The sequence below is a fragment of the Camelus ferus genome, chromosome 15 (assembly GCF_009834535.1).
Source record: "Camelus ferus isolate YT-003-E chromosome 15, BCGSAC_Cfer_1.0, whole genome shotgun sequence".
Lineage (NCBI taxonomy): Eukaryota > Metazoa > Chordata > Mammalia > Artiodactyla > Camelidae > Camelus > Camelus ferus.
Window position 1 is genome coordinate 22,500,624 of NC_045710.1, and position 17,452 is coordinate 22,518,075.

At 32.8% G+C, this 17,452-nt stretch overlaps 1 protein-coding gene across 5 annotated transcripts in view; it reads left to right on the forward strand.

The window, feature by feature from the left end:
• The window catches only part of SPAST (spastin), a 49,636-nt gene that overhangs the window by 24,239 nt on the left and 7,945 nt on the right, over positions 1-17,452 (forward strand). For 4 of the 5 annotated variants that reach the window (XM_032497308.1, XM_032497310.1, XM_032497309.1 and 1 more), the window contains 12 exons: positions 854-1,041; positions 1,726-1,859; positions 2,153-2,246; positions 7,864-7,938; positions 8,751-8,822; positions 10,178-10,253; positions 10,490-10,581; positions 10,726-10,805; positions 13,260-13,302; positions 14,249-14,328; positions 15,714-15,784; positions 17,119-17,159. In XM_032497308.1, the coding sequence (XP_032353199.1) occupies positions 854-1,041; positions 1,726-1,859; positions 2,153-2,246; positions 7,864-7,938; positions 8,751-8,822; positions 10,178-10,253; positions 10,490-10,581; positions 10,726-10,805; positions 13,260-13,302; positions 14,249-14,328; positions 15,714-15,784; positions 17,119-17,159 (1,046 nt within the window). The remainder of the gene's footprint in view (positions 1-853; positions 1,042-1,725; positions 1,860-2,152; positions 2,247-7,863; positions 7,939-8,750; positions 8,823-10,177; positions 10,254-10,489; positions 10,582-10,725; positions 10,806-13,259; positions 13,303-14,248; positions 14,329-15,713; positions 15,785-17,118; positions 17,160-17,452) is intronic. The other variant, XM_032497312.1, reaches the window with a different exon arrangement.

A 17,452-nucleotide genomic window follows, 5' to 3' on the forward strand; every position in this document is an offset into this window, starting at 1 on the left:
TGACCTTTTATACTTACTGTTTATTTACATATGGATAACATAATATATTTGGCATATTAAAAACCACATCTTTATACCCTTTTTTGGGAGGGGAGGTGATTAGGTTTATTTATTTATTTATTTAATGGGCAGATACTGGGAATTGAACCCAGGATCTCTTGTGTGCCGAGTGTGCACTTTACCCTCCCTGCTTTAAGCCCTTTAAGTTAAAATTATTTTTAAAACTCTTTTAGTGACACAGACTGGACTTTTATACTATTTTGTAGTCTTAAAAGTTTGGAACAAGTGCTATTTTTTTTTTCCTGTGTACAACCTATCCCTAATGCCTTTACTGTGTTTTGTTTCTTGAATTTTTGGCAATTTTATTTGCTTGGTAACCTTTTTATATCTTCCTCCTGTTCCCCACAAATAAAGTTTTTTTTTAAATTTTTAATTGTTTTTGTATTTTTTGTTTGTTTTGGGGGAGTAATTAGGTTTATTTACTTATTATTATCATTATTTTTTTAAGTGGAGGTACTGGGGCTTGAACCCAGGACCTTGTGCGTGCTAAGCATGCACTCTACCATTAAGCTATACCCTCCTTTCCAAAGTTATTTTTATTACAAATACATATTCCTCATAAGAAAACTAGAATATACACCAGGAAAAGGAAAAAGATAAATAACTGTTATCTTGTCCACACCTAGTAACAGCCCTTATGAACATCCTACTATATATTCTGATTGAAATCTTATTTTGAAATATTGCTGAAGTAAAAAAAAATGCTAGTTTTACAAATTTGTACTGGTCTTTATATTACTTTATACAGTGTTTAACCACAATTTTCATGATGATTTCATTTTTTTCTTAATAGAAAGTGGAGCTGTTCCAAAAAGAAAAGACCCCTTAACACACACTAGTAATTCACTGCCTCGTTCAAAAACAGTTATGAAAACTGGATCCACAGGTCTTTCAGGCCACCACAGAGCACCTAGTTGCAGTGGTTTATCCATGGTTTCTGGAGTGAGACAGGGACCTGGTCCTGCAACTGCCACTCATAAGGTATTTGGAGACGGAACTTAAATTGCTATACTGTTACAAATAGAAAATTTTGAACATGGTATGCTTGCTTAACTTTGGTACAAGTACTATATAATACCTTAGAGAATTGATAAGTCACCACAACATTAAATGTCATTTTTCTTTCTTTAAAATTTGATTTAAAATATCTGAGTGTTTTTAGGCAAAGGCAACTTGCTACTAAAAAGCAAATCTTATTTTAATTCCTTTTGGTCCTAATTAGGCTTTTTATAGTAAGTTTGCTCATCCAATCTGTTTTATATAATGCTATATAGTTCATTTTAAATTTGTTACTCTTTTAATTATTTAAATCTATGTAAATGTTTTATAAAATTAAACATACCTAGAGTTTTGTTACAATCCTAAGAAGGATCAAAATTATATGACTGCTTTTGTCATGGAGTCTTTTTATTTTATAGTAACTAAATCTCTCTGGATAAAATCCTATAAATCCACTTCATGCCAAATGTAGGTCTATAGTGAATACCATTTTGTCTTGGAATAAATATTTAATTTTTGGATTTTTATATATATGTGTGTGTGTGTATATATATATATATATATATACTTTTAAGCCTTTAATTCTGTGAACATTAAGGTTAATTCACATATGAAAAGTGTAAACATTATGTTGTGTTTTCACATTAAAATTTTGTTTTCTTTAAGAGTACACCAAAAACAAATAGAACAAATAAACCTTCTACCCCTACCACTGCTGCTCGTAAAAAGAAAGACTTGAAGAATTTTAGGAATGTGGATAGCAACCTTGCTAACCTTATAATGAATGAAATCGTGGACAAGTAAGTTTTGTCATCTGAAGTGTTTTATTTCATGGGGTTTAAAATTTTTTCCATTTATGAAATATATCATGAGTGAAATAGGTAATAAATATCTTGTCTAGTTTATATATTTATTTTTATTTACATATTGATGGTGTTCAATTACTGCAAGTGTAGAAAATGGTTGCTTTACTGATTTAACTATAGTTTCACAGTTAACATACAAATGGCTATGTTACATAGAGCTTAGATTTAATATTATAATAACTAAAGTGTATTTCTGTTGTGGAGCTAATTGAAATTCTGTTTCTTAGTGGAACAGCTGTTAAATTTGATGATATAGCTGGTCAAGAGTTGGCAAAACAAGCACTGCAAGAAATTGTTATTCTTCCTTCTCTGAGGCCTGAGGTAAGGACTTTATATTATCATTTTCTTATAGCATCATCCATTATTGACTCCATAGTAGCAGTAAAGAAATATTTGAACTATACTAGAATGATTAATTCAGATAACAGTAGATTTAATGTTTTTAAAAGGAAAAAAACATTAGCAGCTGATATTGACTAGAAAAGAGAAATTAAGATAAAATTATTCTTCAAGTTTAAGTAATAATTTTTAAAACAATTATTTTCAATAATACTAAGTCATCAATGTAAGTAGGGATTTGTTGAATGATGGGTAGAGACCTAACCATCTATCCCTTTTTTTTAAACTCACTAAGGAAGTTATGTAATCTTGCAATTAATAATAAATATTTGATTTTCCATACTTAGCATTGTTTTGGATTTTCACAGTTAACAGATTGCATATTTGGTGCTGTTCTAATAATATAGTAAAAAACATATCTGAGGATCCACTCTGGATCAGTTATTTCTTTTCTCCCTGAGTCTTCAAGTCTTAATGGACTCATTTACAAAATGTAGTGAAAATAGATGTTGCGTGGCACATTGTGATGAATGTGCTTTTAAATGAACGTGTAAAGGTTGTGTGGCTTTATCTGTCCATAGTCTCAGTCATTCTCATACTACCTTCATGGTGTTTATTACTTGTGAGTACCAGCTATACTGGAACTTGGTATTTTTCAGGTCAGCTCTCTTTGTTTTACCTCTTGCTCATTCTAAGCAGCAGTGTACATGAAATCACTGGTTTGATAAACTAATTGAAATTTCGCTAATACACAATGAAATAATTAGAGAACTATTGAAATAAAAAGCATTTGTCCTTATATGAACTAAATTTATCTTTTGTGCCATCTCAGGCCACACTTTGGAGAAACATATTGTAGCTTATATTTTGGGCTAACTTTGCCTTGGGTTATGTAAGAGTAGTAAATGCAGCAGACTGAGTATTGACAAAAAAATACTTGTTGAAAGGATTCTAAAACTGTAGACCTGAAAATGATCTTAGCAGTCATCTAGTCCATTCATTGATAAAGAAACTAGTCCTCAGACCTAAATTTCTTGCTCAAGATTATAGTTAAGTGGTAGATCTAGGAAATGAAATAAGATTCCTAAGATTAGACTGCCTCCTCAATGCTAGAGCTGCCACCTAATTCTTGAGTACGGGTTTTAGTATTTATCAAGTGTTATGCTTTTTAGGGTACAAAAATATATCTAAAATTGTAAGGGTACTAAGGAAATATTTGGACTGTGCTGGAAGTTATTCAGCTTCTGCTTCACCCATAGGGTTTAGGGAAGACATCTAAAGTGGAAAGTGAGGTCAAACAGCATATGAATTTACATTTAGGCATATTTCCATGGTAGTAACATAATATTTGAATAAGCTGGAATAATATGAAAATGCTAGTTGCAAATTATTTCATATAAAGTTGAATAATCTTGCCTTTGGAGGGGCAGAAACCTTACTAGATGTACTAAATTGGGGCTTGAGGAAGAACAGCATCTGAGAGAGAGCCAGACCTCGGGGTTTGGACTATTTGTCTCTGTCTCCATATCTGCCAGTTGGAAAATCTTTTTAATTACAGTTCAGATTCCCAAGAAAGGAAATATGATTATTCTAGCTCAGCTTTTCACAATAGACCCATAAAATGGATCATGGTAAGCCTGTGAGTAGGTCAGACTTATCTCATAAATCACCTCCATTGTGCAACAAATCAGTTTTATTCTTAATTCCCCACAGTGGGGAGCTTTCTTGGACCACATGGGAACATTGCTGGGCTGAACTGGAAAGTTGAGTATGGCAGGCATCATGATGAACTAATTCATTCTTTAGTATACTAGAATTTTTATTCCATTATAGAAGCACAGAATCATAATTAAGTCACCTAACACTAAAACTGGCTTTAAGGAGATAAATACTATTAAAGGTATATTCTTGAGTTAATTTGTTCTTAGAATTACTTAAAGCAAGTGCTTTAACCCTTGCTCATTCATGGAGTCATGGACTGGAAAGGACATTGAAAAAACTCTTGTCCACCTCCCTGATATCAAATAGGACTATGTTTTAAATTATATTTTAACATTAAAAATAATTTATTAAAATCACAAATAGTAATCTTTGAAAAAAATTCAAACTATACAGAAGAATATAAAATAAAATAAAACATACCTTTCCACACAAAAGCAACACTATATTTCAAAGTATATGACAAATCTCTGATGAAAGAAATCAAAGATCTAAATAAATGGAGAGATATTTTACATAAATGAATAGGAAAACTCAATATTATCAAGATGACAGTTCTTCCCAAGTCAATATTTAGATTCAACACAATCCCAGTCAAAACTCCAGCCAGTTATTTTGTGAATATTGACAAGTTGATTCTAAAGTTTATATGGAGAGGCAGAAGAGCCAACCCAGTATTAGAGAAGAAGAAAGTTGTAGGACTGACACTTCCTGACTTCAGGACTTACTGTAAATCTTTAGTAATCATGCAGCATTATTCACAGCAGCGAAGACAGAAACAACCTAAGTGTCCCCTGATGGATGAATGGATAAAGAAAATGTGGTATATGTGTATAATTCAGTATTATGCAACCATAAGAAAGAAGAAGATCCTGTCATTTGTGACAATATGGATGGACCTTGAAAGCATTATGCTAAGTGAAATAAGTCAGACAGAGAAAGACAAATATTGTGTAGCTTACTTACATGTGGAATCTAAAAGCATCAAACTCATAGATAGAATAGAATGGTGATTGCCAAGGGCTGAGAAGTGGGGGAAATGAGGAAGTGGTAGTCAGAGGTACAAACTTTGAATTATAAGATGATTAAGTTCTGGGAATCTAATGTACAGCATGATGACAATAGCTAACACTGCTATATTGTATACTCAGAAGTTACTATGAGAGTAGAGCTTTAATGTTCTCACTGTAAGAACAACAAAATGGTAATTATATGAAGTGAAGGATGTATTAACTAACCTTCTTTAGTGAATATTTTGCAGTTTCAAATCATCGTGTTGTACACTTTAAACTTACATAACCTTATGTCAATTTATATCTCAACAAAGCTGAACAGATTTCTTTTACAAAGCTACAGTAATCAAGACAGTGTATCACTGGTGAAAGAACAGACAAATAGATCAGTGGAACAGAATAGATATGCCAGAAATAGACCCACACAAATAGAGTCAACTGAATTTTGACAAAGGAGCATAGGCAATTCATTGGAAAGAGGATAGCCTGTTCCACAAATGATGCTGGAACAACTGAACAACATCACATGCAAAAAAATGAATCTAGACACATTTTACACCTTTCACAAAAATTAATTCAAAATTAATTCACAGGCCTAAATGTAAAAGGCAAACTAAACTGTAATACTCCTAGAAGATAACATAGGAGAAAATCTAGGTGGATGGCTTATCATATACAACACCAAAAGCATGGTCCTTGAAAGAAAAAACTGATGTTGAACTTCATTAAAATTAAAAAAGTATCTGTGAAAGATGTTAAGAGAATGAAAGGACAAGCCACAGACTGGGAGAAAATCTTTGCAAAACTTATTATAAAGAATTGGTATCCAAAATATACAAATAACTTGTAAAACTGAACAATAAGAAAACAACCCAATTAAAATATGGGCAAAAGGTCTAAATGGACACCTCACCACAGAAGATATAAAGAGGACAGATAAGCATATGAAGAAATGCTCAACATCATTTGTCACTAGGGCATTGCAAGTTAAACAACAGTAAGATTCCACCACATGCTTATTCGATTGGCTAAAATCCAAAACACTGACAACATCAAATGCTAGTGGGGATGTAGAGTGATAGGAACTCCTGTTCATTGCCGGTAGGAAGGCAAAATGGTGCAGCCACTTTCTTACAACACTAAACGTACTCTTTACATACTATCCAGCAATCACCCTCCTTAATATTTTTTTTGGCCAGGGGGTGGGGGAGAGGATGAAATTGGGTTTATTTACTTTTAATGGAGGTACTGGGGATTGAACCCAGGACCTCATCCATGCAATGCATACACTCTACCGCTCACTGAGCAATACCCTCTCCCTCCACCCTCCTTAGCATTTGACCAAATGAGTCAAAATTTATGTCGATACAAAACCCCTCACAGGAATATTTATAGCAGCTTTATTTGTAATTGCCAAAACTTAGACTCAACCGAGATACTCTTCAGTAGGTAAATGATAAAAGAACTCTAGTATATCCATATAATGAAATATTATTCAGCACTAAAAAGAAATGAGCTATTAAGCCATGAAAATTCACAGAGGAATCTTAAATGTATATTGCCAAAGAGGAAAATCTGAAAGAGGCAGCCAATCCAAAAAGGCTAATACTGTGTGATTTCAACTGTATGACTTGCTTGAATAAGGTCAGTGGCTGCCGAGGATTCATGGGGAGGGAGAGGGTGATGAATAGATGGTTCAGAAAGCGTTTTTTTAGGGTAGTAAAACTGTTCTGTATGAAACTATAATGGTGGATATGCAGCATAAGTAGTGAACCCTAACGTGAACTGTGAACTACTCATGTTAATAATAACGTATCAGTGTTCATCAGCCATAGTAAATATACCACACTAATGCAAGATGTTAATCATTGGGGAAATGGGAAGGGTGAAGAATTAGATGGAAACTCTCTGTACTTTCCATTCAATTTTCTGTAAACCTAAAACTACTCAAAAAATAAAGTATTTTTTTCTTTGGTTTGAATATTACCCACTTCATAAGGTTCAACTTAAAAGTACAGACACCTTTACTGTTAAGTAAAGTATTACCAGTCTGGTAACACTATATATATATATATATATATATATAATTTAATTTTATTGAGTTACAGTCAGTTTACAATGTTGTGTCAAATTCCAGTGTACAGCACAATTTTTCAGTTATATATACATGAACATATATATATATATATTCATTGTTGCATTCTTCTTCAGTGAGCTACCACAAGATCTTGTATATATTTCCATGTGCTATACAGTGTAATTTTGTTTATCTATTCTATATATATACCTTTCAGTTTCTACAAATTTTGAACTCCCAGCCTGTCCCTTCCCACCCAACCCCGGCAACCCCAAGTTTGTATTTTATGTCTATGAATCTATTTCTGTTCTGTATTTATGTTCATTTGTTGTCTTGTCTTGTCTTGTCTTGTCTTGTCTTGTCTTGTCTTGTCTTTTCTTTTCTTTTCTTTCTTTTCTTTTCTTTTCTTTTCTTTTCTTTTCTTTTTGATTCCACTTATGAGCAATCTCACATGGTATTTTTCTTTCTCTTTCTGGCTTGCTTCATTTAGGATGACATTCTCCAGGGACATCCATGTTGCTGCAAATGGCATCATGTTGTCATTTTTATGGCTGAATAGTATTCCATTTTATAAATATACCACATCTTCTTTATCCAGCCATTTGTTGATGGACATTTAGGCTGTTTCCATGTCTTGGCTATTGTAAATAGTGCTGCTATGAACATTGGGGTGCAGGTGTCTTTTTGAAGTAGGGTTCTGGATATATGCCCAGGAATGGGATTACTGGGTCATATGGTAAGTTTATTCCTAGTCTTTTGAGGAATCTCCATGAAAGTATATATTTTTAAGTTGTTCACAGGGCTTAGAGCTCCTGCGAGAGGACTGTTACTCTTTGGTCCACCTGGAAATGGAAAAACAATGCTGGTAAGAATTCTTTTTAAATTTGCATGTTTTACTGAGATATTAGAGATACAATATGAAAAAAAGAAACTTTTCATTGTCCTTGAGTCTATTATTTGACTTGCTTTTGCTATAATGTACTTCTCTTGAGTTTTTAAACTAGTTTTTAATGATGAAGTAGGTGGAAAACCATATATGTTATCTTCAGTTGGAGTTTGGGGCTGACTAAATTTAATAGTGTAATTTTCATTATTTTCCCATAATAATAATGTTTTACCATAGAAGAGCTTTCTTTACTGTATTGAGTATCTTCCTAATCTTTTATTTTTTACCATCTTAACATCCTTATTTAAATCAAATAATCAACATGATACAGATTTTTCTTTTTTTTAAATTGAGGCATAATTGACATACAACAGATTTTTTTTTTCTGTATCCTTTTGCCAGAAGTTTTTGCTAAGATATGGGTATCTCTTTCACCTGTATAACTCTTGTAGAGGGAAAACATAAATAGAGAAAGTAATTTTTTTCCCTTAGCTGTTTGTCTTTCTCCTCCCAGTTATCTTTCTATAACTAGGAAGAGAATAACACCTTCTTTTTTTTTTTTTTAAACCTCTTCCTATCAGTTCTCTCTTAAAGAAAAAGAGAGTGGAAATAAGCACAGCTCTTCCTAGACCTTTTATTTCTGAGAAGAAACACATTGACTGCCATACAGTGGGAATTGTGTCATACCTTTTATTTTTAGGAAATCTTTTCTAGTGCTTAAATTGATTAAATGTGGTTGTCTTTTTAAAGCAATTGAACTAATATAATATTTACTCTTGTGATTTTTAAAGGCTAAAGCAGTAGCTGCAGAATCTAATGCAACCTTCTTTAATATAAGTGCTGCAAGTTTAACTTCAAAATATGTGAGTGTTCTTTTTCTAGTATTGTTATGTTTTAAGTTACTATCTAAATGTTAACTGTGTTAAGTATAAATGGTAATAATATTGCATAAAATTGTTTTTCTATGAGTGCTATATCTATTATTTAGATATGATAAATATCACTTTTCAAAGTAAAAAGTTATATGTATTTGTTGGGCTTTTTAAAAATTAAAATTGTTCTGTCACATCCTGTATTCATTTGTTAGGGGTGTATATCAGAGCACAATAAACTGGCTGGCTTAAACAACAGAAAATTATTGTCTAATATTTTGGAGGTTAGAAGTCCAAGATACCAGGTATTGGCAGGGTCCTCAATTTTGTAAAGTACTTAAAAGTAACTATGAAATGATGCTTTTCCTGGTTACATTTTGCATCCTATGTGAAATTTTATAAGTAAAATTGTTATTAAAGTAGGTTTACCCACATTATGCACGTAGTATAATGGAAAACACTATCTTGGAAGTTAGGAGATAGAGATTTCCAACCTAACTTTTACATGCTGAGATGGCCTAAGAAAGTATCACTTTAGGCTTTACTTCATTTATAAAGTTTCAGTGTCATAAGAGGTGATCTCTTGCAGTTTTTTCCGGGTCTGAGAATATTTGTTTTGATGATTCTAAATCTGAGGCCATTCCTTTTTTTTTTTTTTTTTATGAAATTTGCGGTAAAAAGAACAGATACCACATAGAGAACAAAATAGCTTTTATAGTAGATTATCCCAAACATCATGACCCTTTCATTAAATGTAACTTTGATGCCTAGAATGGTTTTAGAATAGTGTCTCAGCCCCTGGGACTGTCTCAAGGGGTTTCATAGACCTCCTGGACTACCTAGAAATACTTTTATGTTTACTGACAGTTATATTATGAGAATGGGTTTTCAAGGTGTTCTTAGTAAAGCAAATTTTGTTTAGGAGTGCACTTTCCAACTTACCTGCTTCTATAAATACACCCTGCAGCCTTGAGCTTAAGGAATATGTGCTCTGTATCTCTCCTCTAGTATCCCATCTTCTCACTAGTTACACCTTGATATGGCTATTCCATTCTCAAGTCTTAGGAATGCAGAGTCAAGCAAGACAGAGATACATTTCATTTTTAAAAGTACTTTCCAGACTGTACTAAGTAACAAATAAGTAGTCTATTTTCTAAAATTATAAGCAACAATTCAGTAACACCTCTTCAGTCCCCCCACCTCCATTTCTTAAACCAAATCTTTGGTTATTGCAAAGAAAGGAAATTAAATTCCCTAGATTCTGGACTTTCAGTAGTGAAAGTTAAAAATTCACTGGAATAATGTTGCACTTTATGGGTATAAGAATGTATAATGCCTTGTTTTAGGTGGGAGAAGGAGAGAAATTGGTGAGAGCTCTTTTTGCTGTGGCTCGAGAACTTCAACCTTCTATAATTTTTATAGGTAAGAACATGTTTTTTAACTAAGTTAGTCAAACATTGTGAAATTCCCCTCTCCAAATGTGAGGGGTGTGAAGGAAAAGATTATTCGGAAGGAAAGTTTTAAAGAAGCAGAAAGTTAAAGACTAATGAATCGAGTAGGACCCATTATATTAAAACTTAACTAGTAAACTAGGTTAATCTCAGATGACTCATATAGCTTGGCTTTTAATTAAAGTCTTATCCTTGTATTTCCTCCAGATGAAGTTGATAGCCTTTTGTGTGAAAGAAGAGAAGGAGAACATGATGCTAGTAGACGTCTAAAAACTGAATTTCTAATAGAATTTGATGGTGTAAGTATTGGTTATGGTATTTTTAATGTGGTGACATCTTAGTGTATATATTTTCCCATCAAATGACCCAAATTAGAAATTGATATCTTTATTGTGTTTTTCTTTGTTTATCTAAAAGTATTGAAAAATATCTTTGGCTTATAGGTACAATCTGCTGGAGATGACAGAGTGCTTGTAATGGGTGCAACTAACAGGCCACAGGAACTTGATGAGGCTGTTCTCAGGTAGGGAGATTTATGTAGAAACACATTTATTTCAGATATATTTACTCATGTGATCATCTCACATATTTTTTGTTTCCTTTATTCTCAATTTGAAGACTAAATTCATTATTTTCTTCTCTATATCCATCCTCTGACTGCTTGTTCCCAGCTAAAGATTTTGCGGACAGGGCCAGGATGATATCAGGAGAACTGTTTTTAACTTTATGGTTTTAGGCACATTGCTTATTTCTTATGCATTGTATTAAATTATCTTAAAACTCCAAAAATGATTCTTACCCTCCTTTACTGAGCTTCATGAGAAGCTGATAAAAGCAAAGTTCATGTGAGCTACATTCTCTTGTGTGTTTGAACAAGTTTGTTCCCTTCTTCTGGGAGAACAGTTTGACTCAGCATAAAATTCTTGGACCTGAGGAATTTATAACATTGCCCCATTGTTTCTAGGATTGGGTGTTGCACTGTGAAAGTCTGAAGCCTAGTTTTATTCACATTTATGGATTAACTTGATTTTTTTTTTCTCTTTACTGGATCGTTTTCAACCATTGAAATCTACTTATTTGAAAAATAATCTTGGTTGATCTGAGTTTATTTTTCCTGGGATTTGGTGTTTGTTTAAACTGATAGTTTGGGATCTCCTTTGTTTTGGGAAAGTTATTTTGAATACTACCTTTCATTTTTTTCTCCAGCTCATTTTTCTTTTTTTTGTTTGTTTCTGAGTTATAGTCAGTTTACAGTGCTATGTCAATTTCTGGCATACAGCACAATTTTTCAGTCATACATGAATATACATATATTCACTTTCATATTCTTTTTCCCCATGAGCTACACAAGATCTTGTATATATTTCCCTATACTATACAGTATAAACTTGTTTATCTATTCTATATACACCTGTCAGTATCTACCAATCTCAAACTCCCAGTCTGTCCCTTCCCACCCACCTCTCCCCTCTCCAACTCATTTTTCTGTAGTTTTTTCTTCCACACACACTATATTTATGCATTATGTTGCATCTTTTTGTCTTCCATATCTGTAATTTCCTTTCTACTCCTTTTTAACTGTTTCTGTTTTGTTTCTGTTTTCTTGTTTGTGATCCTTATCTATCCCTGGGCTGGTGTCTAATCTCCTTTCTACTACTACTTTTGTAACCTTTGTTTCTCTGATGGTTTTTGTTTTCTTTTTTATTGCTTTCCTGATCTCTGCTCTCCCATTTTTCATCTTCTGTTGTCTTATTTCCTTGAGCCTTTGCCTGTCATTTGTTTGAGTCCTTATATCTCATTGAGCTCTTATTTCACAGAAGCCCTTTTTTTCCACTAAGTTATTTTATTTGGTGAAAAGATACTGGTCACAATTTAATTTGCTCTATGGCAAAATCCTCTTGTGCGTGTTCTTCATTTTATCTATTTTATATTTATTGTATTCTCTTCCCTCTTCTTTTGGCATTGTTTTTGGGTTTTGTTTTGTTTTTTAATCCTGTGCTTTTGCCTGTTTTGCTTATTATTTTCATTTGAATAAGGGGAGTTTTCTTGTAAAACCTAGTTTTGGAAGGATATTGTAGGAGAAAAGCTAGAAAAGTAAGATACCAAGCAAATATCTTAGTTGTCCTATGAACACTGTGGAATAAAAGGCAATCTCCCTGACTCACAGCAAAGCCATACCTGATAAGGAAGTATATGTGTGTGTAAATCAGATTGATTTGATTTAGTCTTCAACTGAAAAAGACTGGTCATTTCAAGACAGCTTGTCATCTTGCCAGACTGATTGATGTCTTCTTACAAAATGATGTGTTTTTGAGTTTCTTTGTTGAGCCTCATCTTCCTTCCCATTCTCCTGCTACTGAGTAGGATCACATCATCTGCTGAACCAGACTTCACATGCTTGTTTAAATGTGGGGAGGTTGATTCTATTACCCCTCGGAGTGTGTTCTCTCTGTTTCCTCTGGGAAACTGTGCTCTCACAGCCATATCTAGAATCTACAGTGGCAGGTCCTATGTGTATTCTTTTTTTCAGTGTAATTTTCACTGCCTTAAGCTGCCCTTCTTCATACATTTTAGTTCCATAAACATTACCTAGTTTGTTGATGATGGAGTTTACATTTCTGTTTCTGTTGGTTGGTTGGTTGGTTGGTTTTAGTTGTTTTCAGTTTCAAAAAGACAGCAGAGATCTGTTTATTCAACTTCTTTATCAGACATTTTGTTTTAAAGTATTATTGCTGTTAAAAAATACACATACATAAATGGTTAATTTAATTGTGACTATTAAATTGAGGATTTTAATATTAACTGGAATGTTTTGAAAGAGTAACTAAAAATAACTTTTTACGTTAATGACTGCTAAAATGTATTCAAATACCTTGAGCATTATATTTAAAGCTTTGGTTCTTTCCATTTGCTGCTTGAACTGAGTTATCTTTGTATTCAAAACTCTATTTCTGAGATTGCTTGAATCCTTTTTTAGGCGTTTCATCAAACGGGTATATGTGTCTTTGCCAAATGAGGAGGTATGTATCTATGTTTGATTTTCTTTTTTTAGGCAGAAATAAGAACTACCATCTTGGCAGTATTAAATCTTCCAATGCATGGTACAGCTACATAGGAGAAGTTTGGCAGTTTCTTAAAAAGATAAACATAAACTTACTCTAAGACCCAGCAATTCCATTCCTAAGAATCTGCCCAAGGGAAGTGAAAACAGATGTCTACACAAAGACATGTACAAGAATTTTTATAACAGCATTGTAAAAAATAGCCAAGAACTGCAAAGAATCTAAAATAGTCATCAGTTGGTGAATGAAGAAACAAATGTGGTATATCCATTTAATGGACTACTATTTAGCAGTAAAAGGAATGACCTACTTACACGTGCTATAATGTGGATGAACCTCAAAAGCATTATATTAAGTGAAAGATGCCAGATGCAAAATATTACATATCATATGATTCCATTTATATGAAATATGCAGAAAAGGCAAATTTCTAGAAACATAATGTAGATAGTGGTTAGTTAAGGCTATGGGGTGGAAGTGGGTTTTTAGCTGCAAACAGGCACAAGTGGACTTTTTAGAGTGGTAGAAATATTCTAAAATTGTTGTGGTGATGGTTGCAAAACTCTGTATTAAAAGTCATTGAATTATATACATAAAATAGGTGAGATTCATGTTACATGGATTTGTACCTCTATAAAACTTTTTTAAAAATTGTGGTTGTCTAGCTCAGACCTTTGGGAGTAACAGCAGCGATTTCCTTACTGCTTTATTTGGATTATCTATAACTCTTCCAGGAACTCTTAAAAAGTTGTCATTTTAACAGATTTGAATGAGGCTTTAAGATGTACAGTGATTTGTATAAGATCATTCAGCTCCTAAGTGAGAGTTGGGATTTGAACCCGATTCTTGGGTATTTTATTAAGCTAATTCTTAGGACTGATAATTCTTTAATATTTCTCTTCAGACACGACTACTTTTATTAAAAAACCTATTATGTAAACAAGGAAGCCCATTGACCCAGAAAGAACTGGCACAACTTGCTAGGTGAGTAATTTGATTTGGTCTATCTTGAAGCTTTTTTTTCTTTTTTTAAGACTTCATTTTCTGTTTTGTTTAAAGTAAACTCATGAGTAGTTTATTTATCAGAAGACTTCTTGTTTCATCCTATACTTCCTTTCCCTTCTTCCTTTTTTGGAGGGGTGGTAATTAGGTTTATTTATTTGTTTGTTAATTTTTTAAATGGAGGTACTGGGGATTGAACCTAGTACCTCATGCATGCTAAGCATGCGCTCTACTACTGAGCTATATCTGCTTCTTTCTTATCTCATTTTCTTATATATATGGTGTCTAAATTTCAATTTCTAGATCCTCTAGAAAACATGACCTATGTATCTAATGATGGTACTATATTCTTTTTATAAACTTGTTAAAACTTATAAATGGTATTAAAGTAATTTAAAACTTTAAAGCATCTTGTATCTTTCCACACAAACACAGATATTTTCATTTAAACTTGTTCTTTTGCATTACACATAATTTTTTAAAACTTTGACGTCTTCAACCTTCTTTATGAGTGATGTACTTAAGTAGAAGCTGAATATGAGAGGCAGTCATGAATTTTAGTCATTGAAAAATCTCATAAAGTAATTTAAAATATTCAACAAAATGTGAATAGCTAGTGACTTTAGTAAAAACTCTGAGTTCCCAGATACCTATTAAAAAAGAACAAATTCAATACTTAGAAATATTGAAATCCTACTTTGTCACTCCAGTGAAAGAATTCTGCTAATAATGTTTGATCTGTGTAGTTATTTAACATAGTACATGATAAGTAAATGCTTTTCTTTTTTTTTTTTTCCTGTTTTATTTTCCTCTTTCCTTTGCCTCCCTAGTTATTAATTCCCTTTGATAATCTCTTGGCTGCCCAGGATTCTCCACTGTGGCATCCCATTCAGGTGTGCCTCTTTTTGCCAATGTCTTCCACCCTAGACCCTGTCTTCACCCTGTCTGTCCTACATTTAAAGAAATCTTTCTTAATTGGCCCTCATTCCATCAAGGCAGTTCTTTTTATCAAGATAAAGACTCATTAACCTATAGAGGAGTAGTTGTGGTTATGTGTCAGGTGGCCAGCAATGGCTTATAGATGTTACCTTTCCAGGGGACATATTTACAATTTAATGAGCCTCCTGGGGGTATAGTATACCTTTATCTAAAGGAATGGTTCTAATGATGAAAATTGAGCCGGTACAAGGAACCAGCAGTAGACTGTTATGTTTTTAGCAAGTGGTCCTTCCTGTGCCCTTAAAATCAAATCATAAAGCTGTTTGCTTGATGACAAAGGCAAACTAGGTTTTACCTTCTTATTATGTGGCGGTTTTAAATCTGCAGAGGTGAAAATAAGTTACCCTTTCTTTTTTTCCCGTTCTCAGAATGACCGATGGATACTCAGGAAGTGATCTAACAGCTTTGGCAAAAGATGCAGCACTGGGTCCTATCCGAGGTAGGAATACAAGAGCTTGAAACATTTAGAACTGTTTATTAGACCATTTGAGAAGTTTGAGAAGTCCCTATTGAGAGATCTTTTTTTTACTAGTAGGAAAGCAGTAAAGCTGTATCAATGGAAAACTTGATACAAAGTTTTTAGACTTAGGGTCAGCAAACCTTTCTGAAAAAAAGCCTAAATAGCAAATATTTTAGGCTTGTGGGCCACATATACTCTCTGTTGCATATTCTTTTCTTTTTCTTCTTTTTTTAACAACAATTGAAAAAATGTGAAACCATTCTTTAGCTCACAGAGCATACGAAGACAGTCCATGGATCAGTCAGTGAACCATGAGCCTTGTTCTAGACAGCAGGCTTCAATTCTTGATAGAAGATTAGCAGCAGAAAACTCAAATAAAAAGAAAACTTTTCAAAGCAGGCATGAAAGAATAAAGGGAAAATGTTCTTATCTGTTATTTAGTTCTTTTCATTTCAGTATTTTAATATCACTTGAAATTAATGTTTCTAAGGGAATTTACATAAATAGAAGTTTTTACTTTCATCATTATATGTTATCTTTTGAAAAATTACAGCAAAGTGTATCATTCATTGCTGTGTTTTGATTCAGAGTAATTTGTTGATTCTGAAGTACCACACCTGATCATTTTTAGGTTATGTTAGATTAAATTCACTGTGATACCACTTGAGAGATGTTCACAGCTGTTTTTCCAGACAGCATGGTTGGTGGATGGGTGGTGCTCTCAGGTCTGCACTCAGGTTACTGGCCATGATGGTAAAATACAAAACATATCTGCAACAGTGAAACAGGGTACTGCTTAAGAACTGCTGCTTTGGAGAATAACATGTAATCTTGGGAATATATTTTGAAACTCTGGGTAAAGCGTTTTAGTCAAAGTTTCTTACTGCTGAAGGCATGAAATCTTAATCAGATAGTGGACTCAGGAACAGTAGCTAATGTATAAATCATTTGTATTTTTTAGAGTATTTTCACTATTATTCTGAAGCAGATAAAGTTGTTAGCTTAAAAAAAAAAAAACTAATACCTTTTGTAAAGACCAAGTTGCATTATTTTAAGTTTTCTCTTAAATTTGTAAAATCTGTTGTTATTGAGCAATTTGTAAAGAAATTGAATGCCTTTCATTACTCCTAAGAAGGAATATTATTCTAAGCATTTATAAATTGTTTGTGCTCTTAATATTAATGCATATCTTTTAAAATATAATTATTTATATTGAACATATACTTTTAGATTATTGTACTTGGTTTTGCTCTTCAGTAATTTAAACTTGAAAATCTTTAAACTTAAAAGTGGCTGACTTTTCTATTCTACAGAACTGAAACCAGAACAAGTGAAGAATATGTCTGCCAGTGAGGTATACTCTATTGTTCTGGTTCTCTATATTGTGAAACTTATCTTTTGTCTGGATTTTTCTAGTTTATTTGATTAGAAACTAGAAAAAACTAATTTTGCTTTATTTCAAAATATGGAGGACTGTCAAATTGCAGTGTTTGTAAAATTTTTTTTTTATTATTCTTGAGTTGTAGTTTAGGGGGGAGGAGGTAATATTTATTTATTTTATTTATTATCATTTTTTCTTCTTTGAGGAAGGTACTGGGGATCGAACTCATGACCTCATGCATGCTAAGCACACACTCTACAACTGAG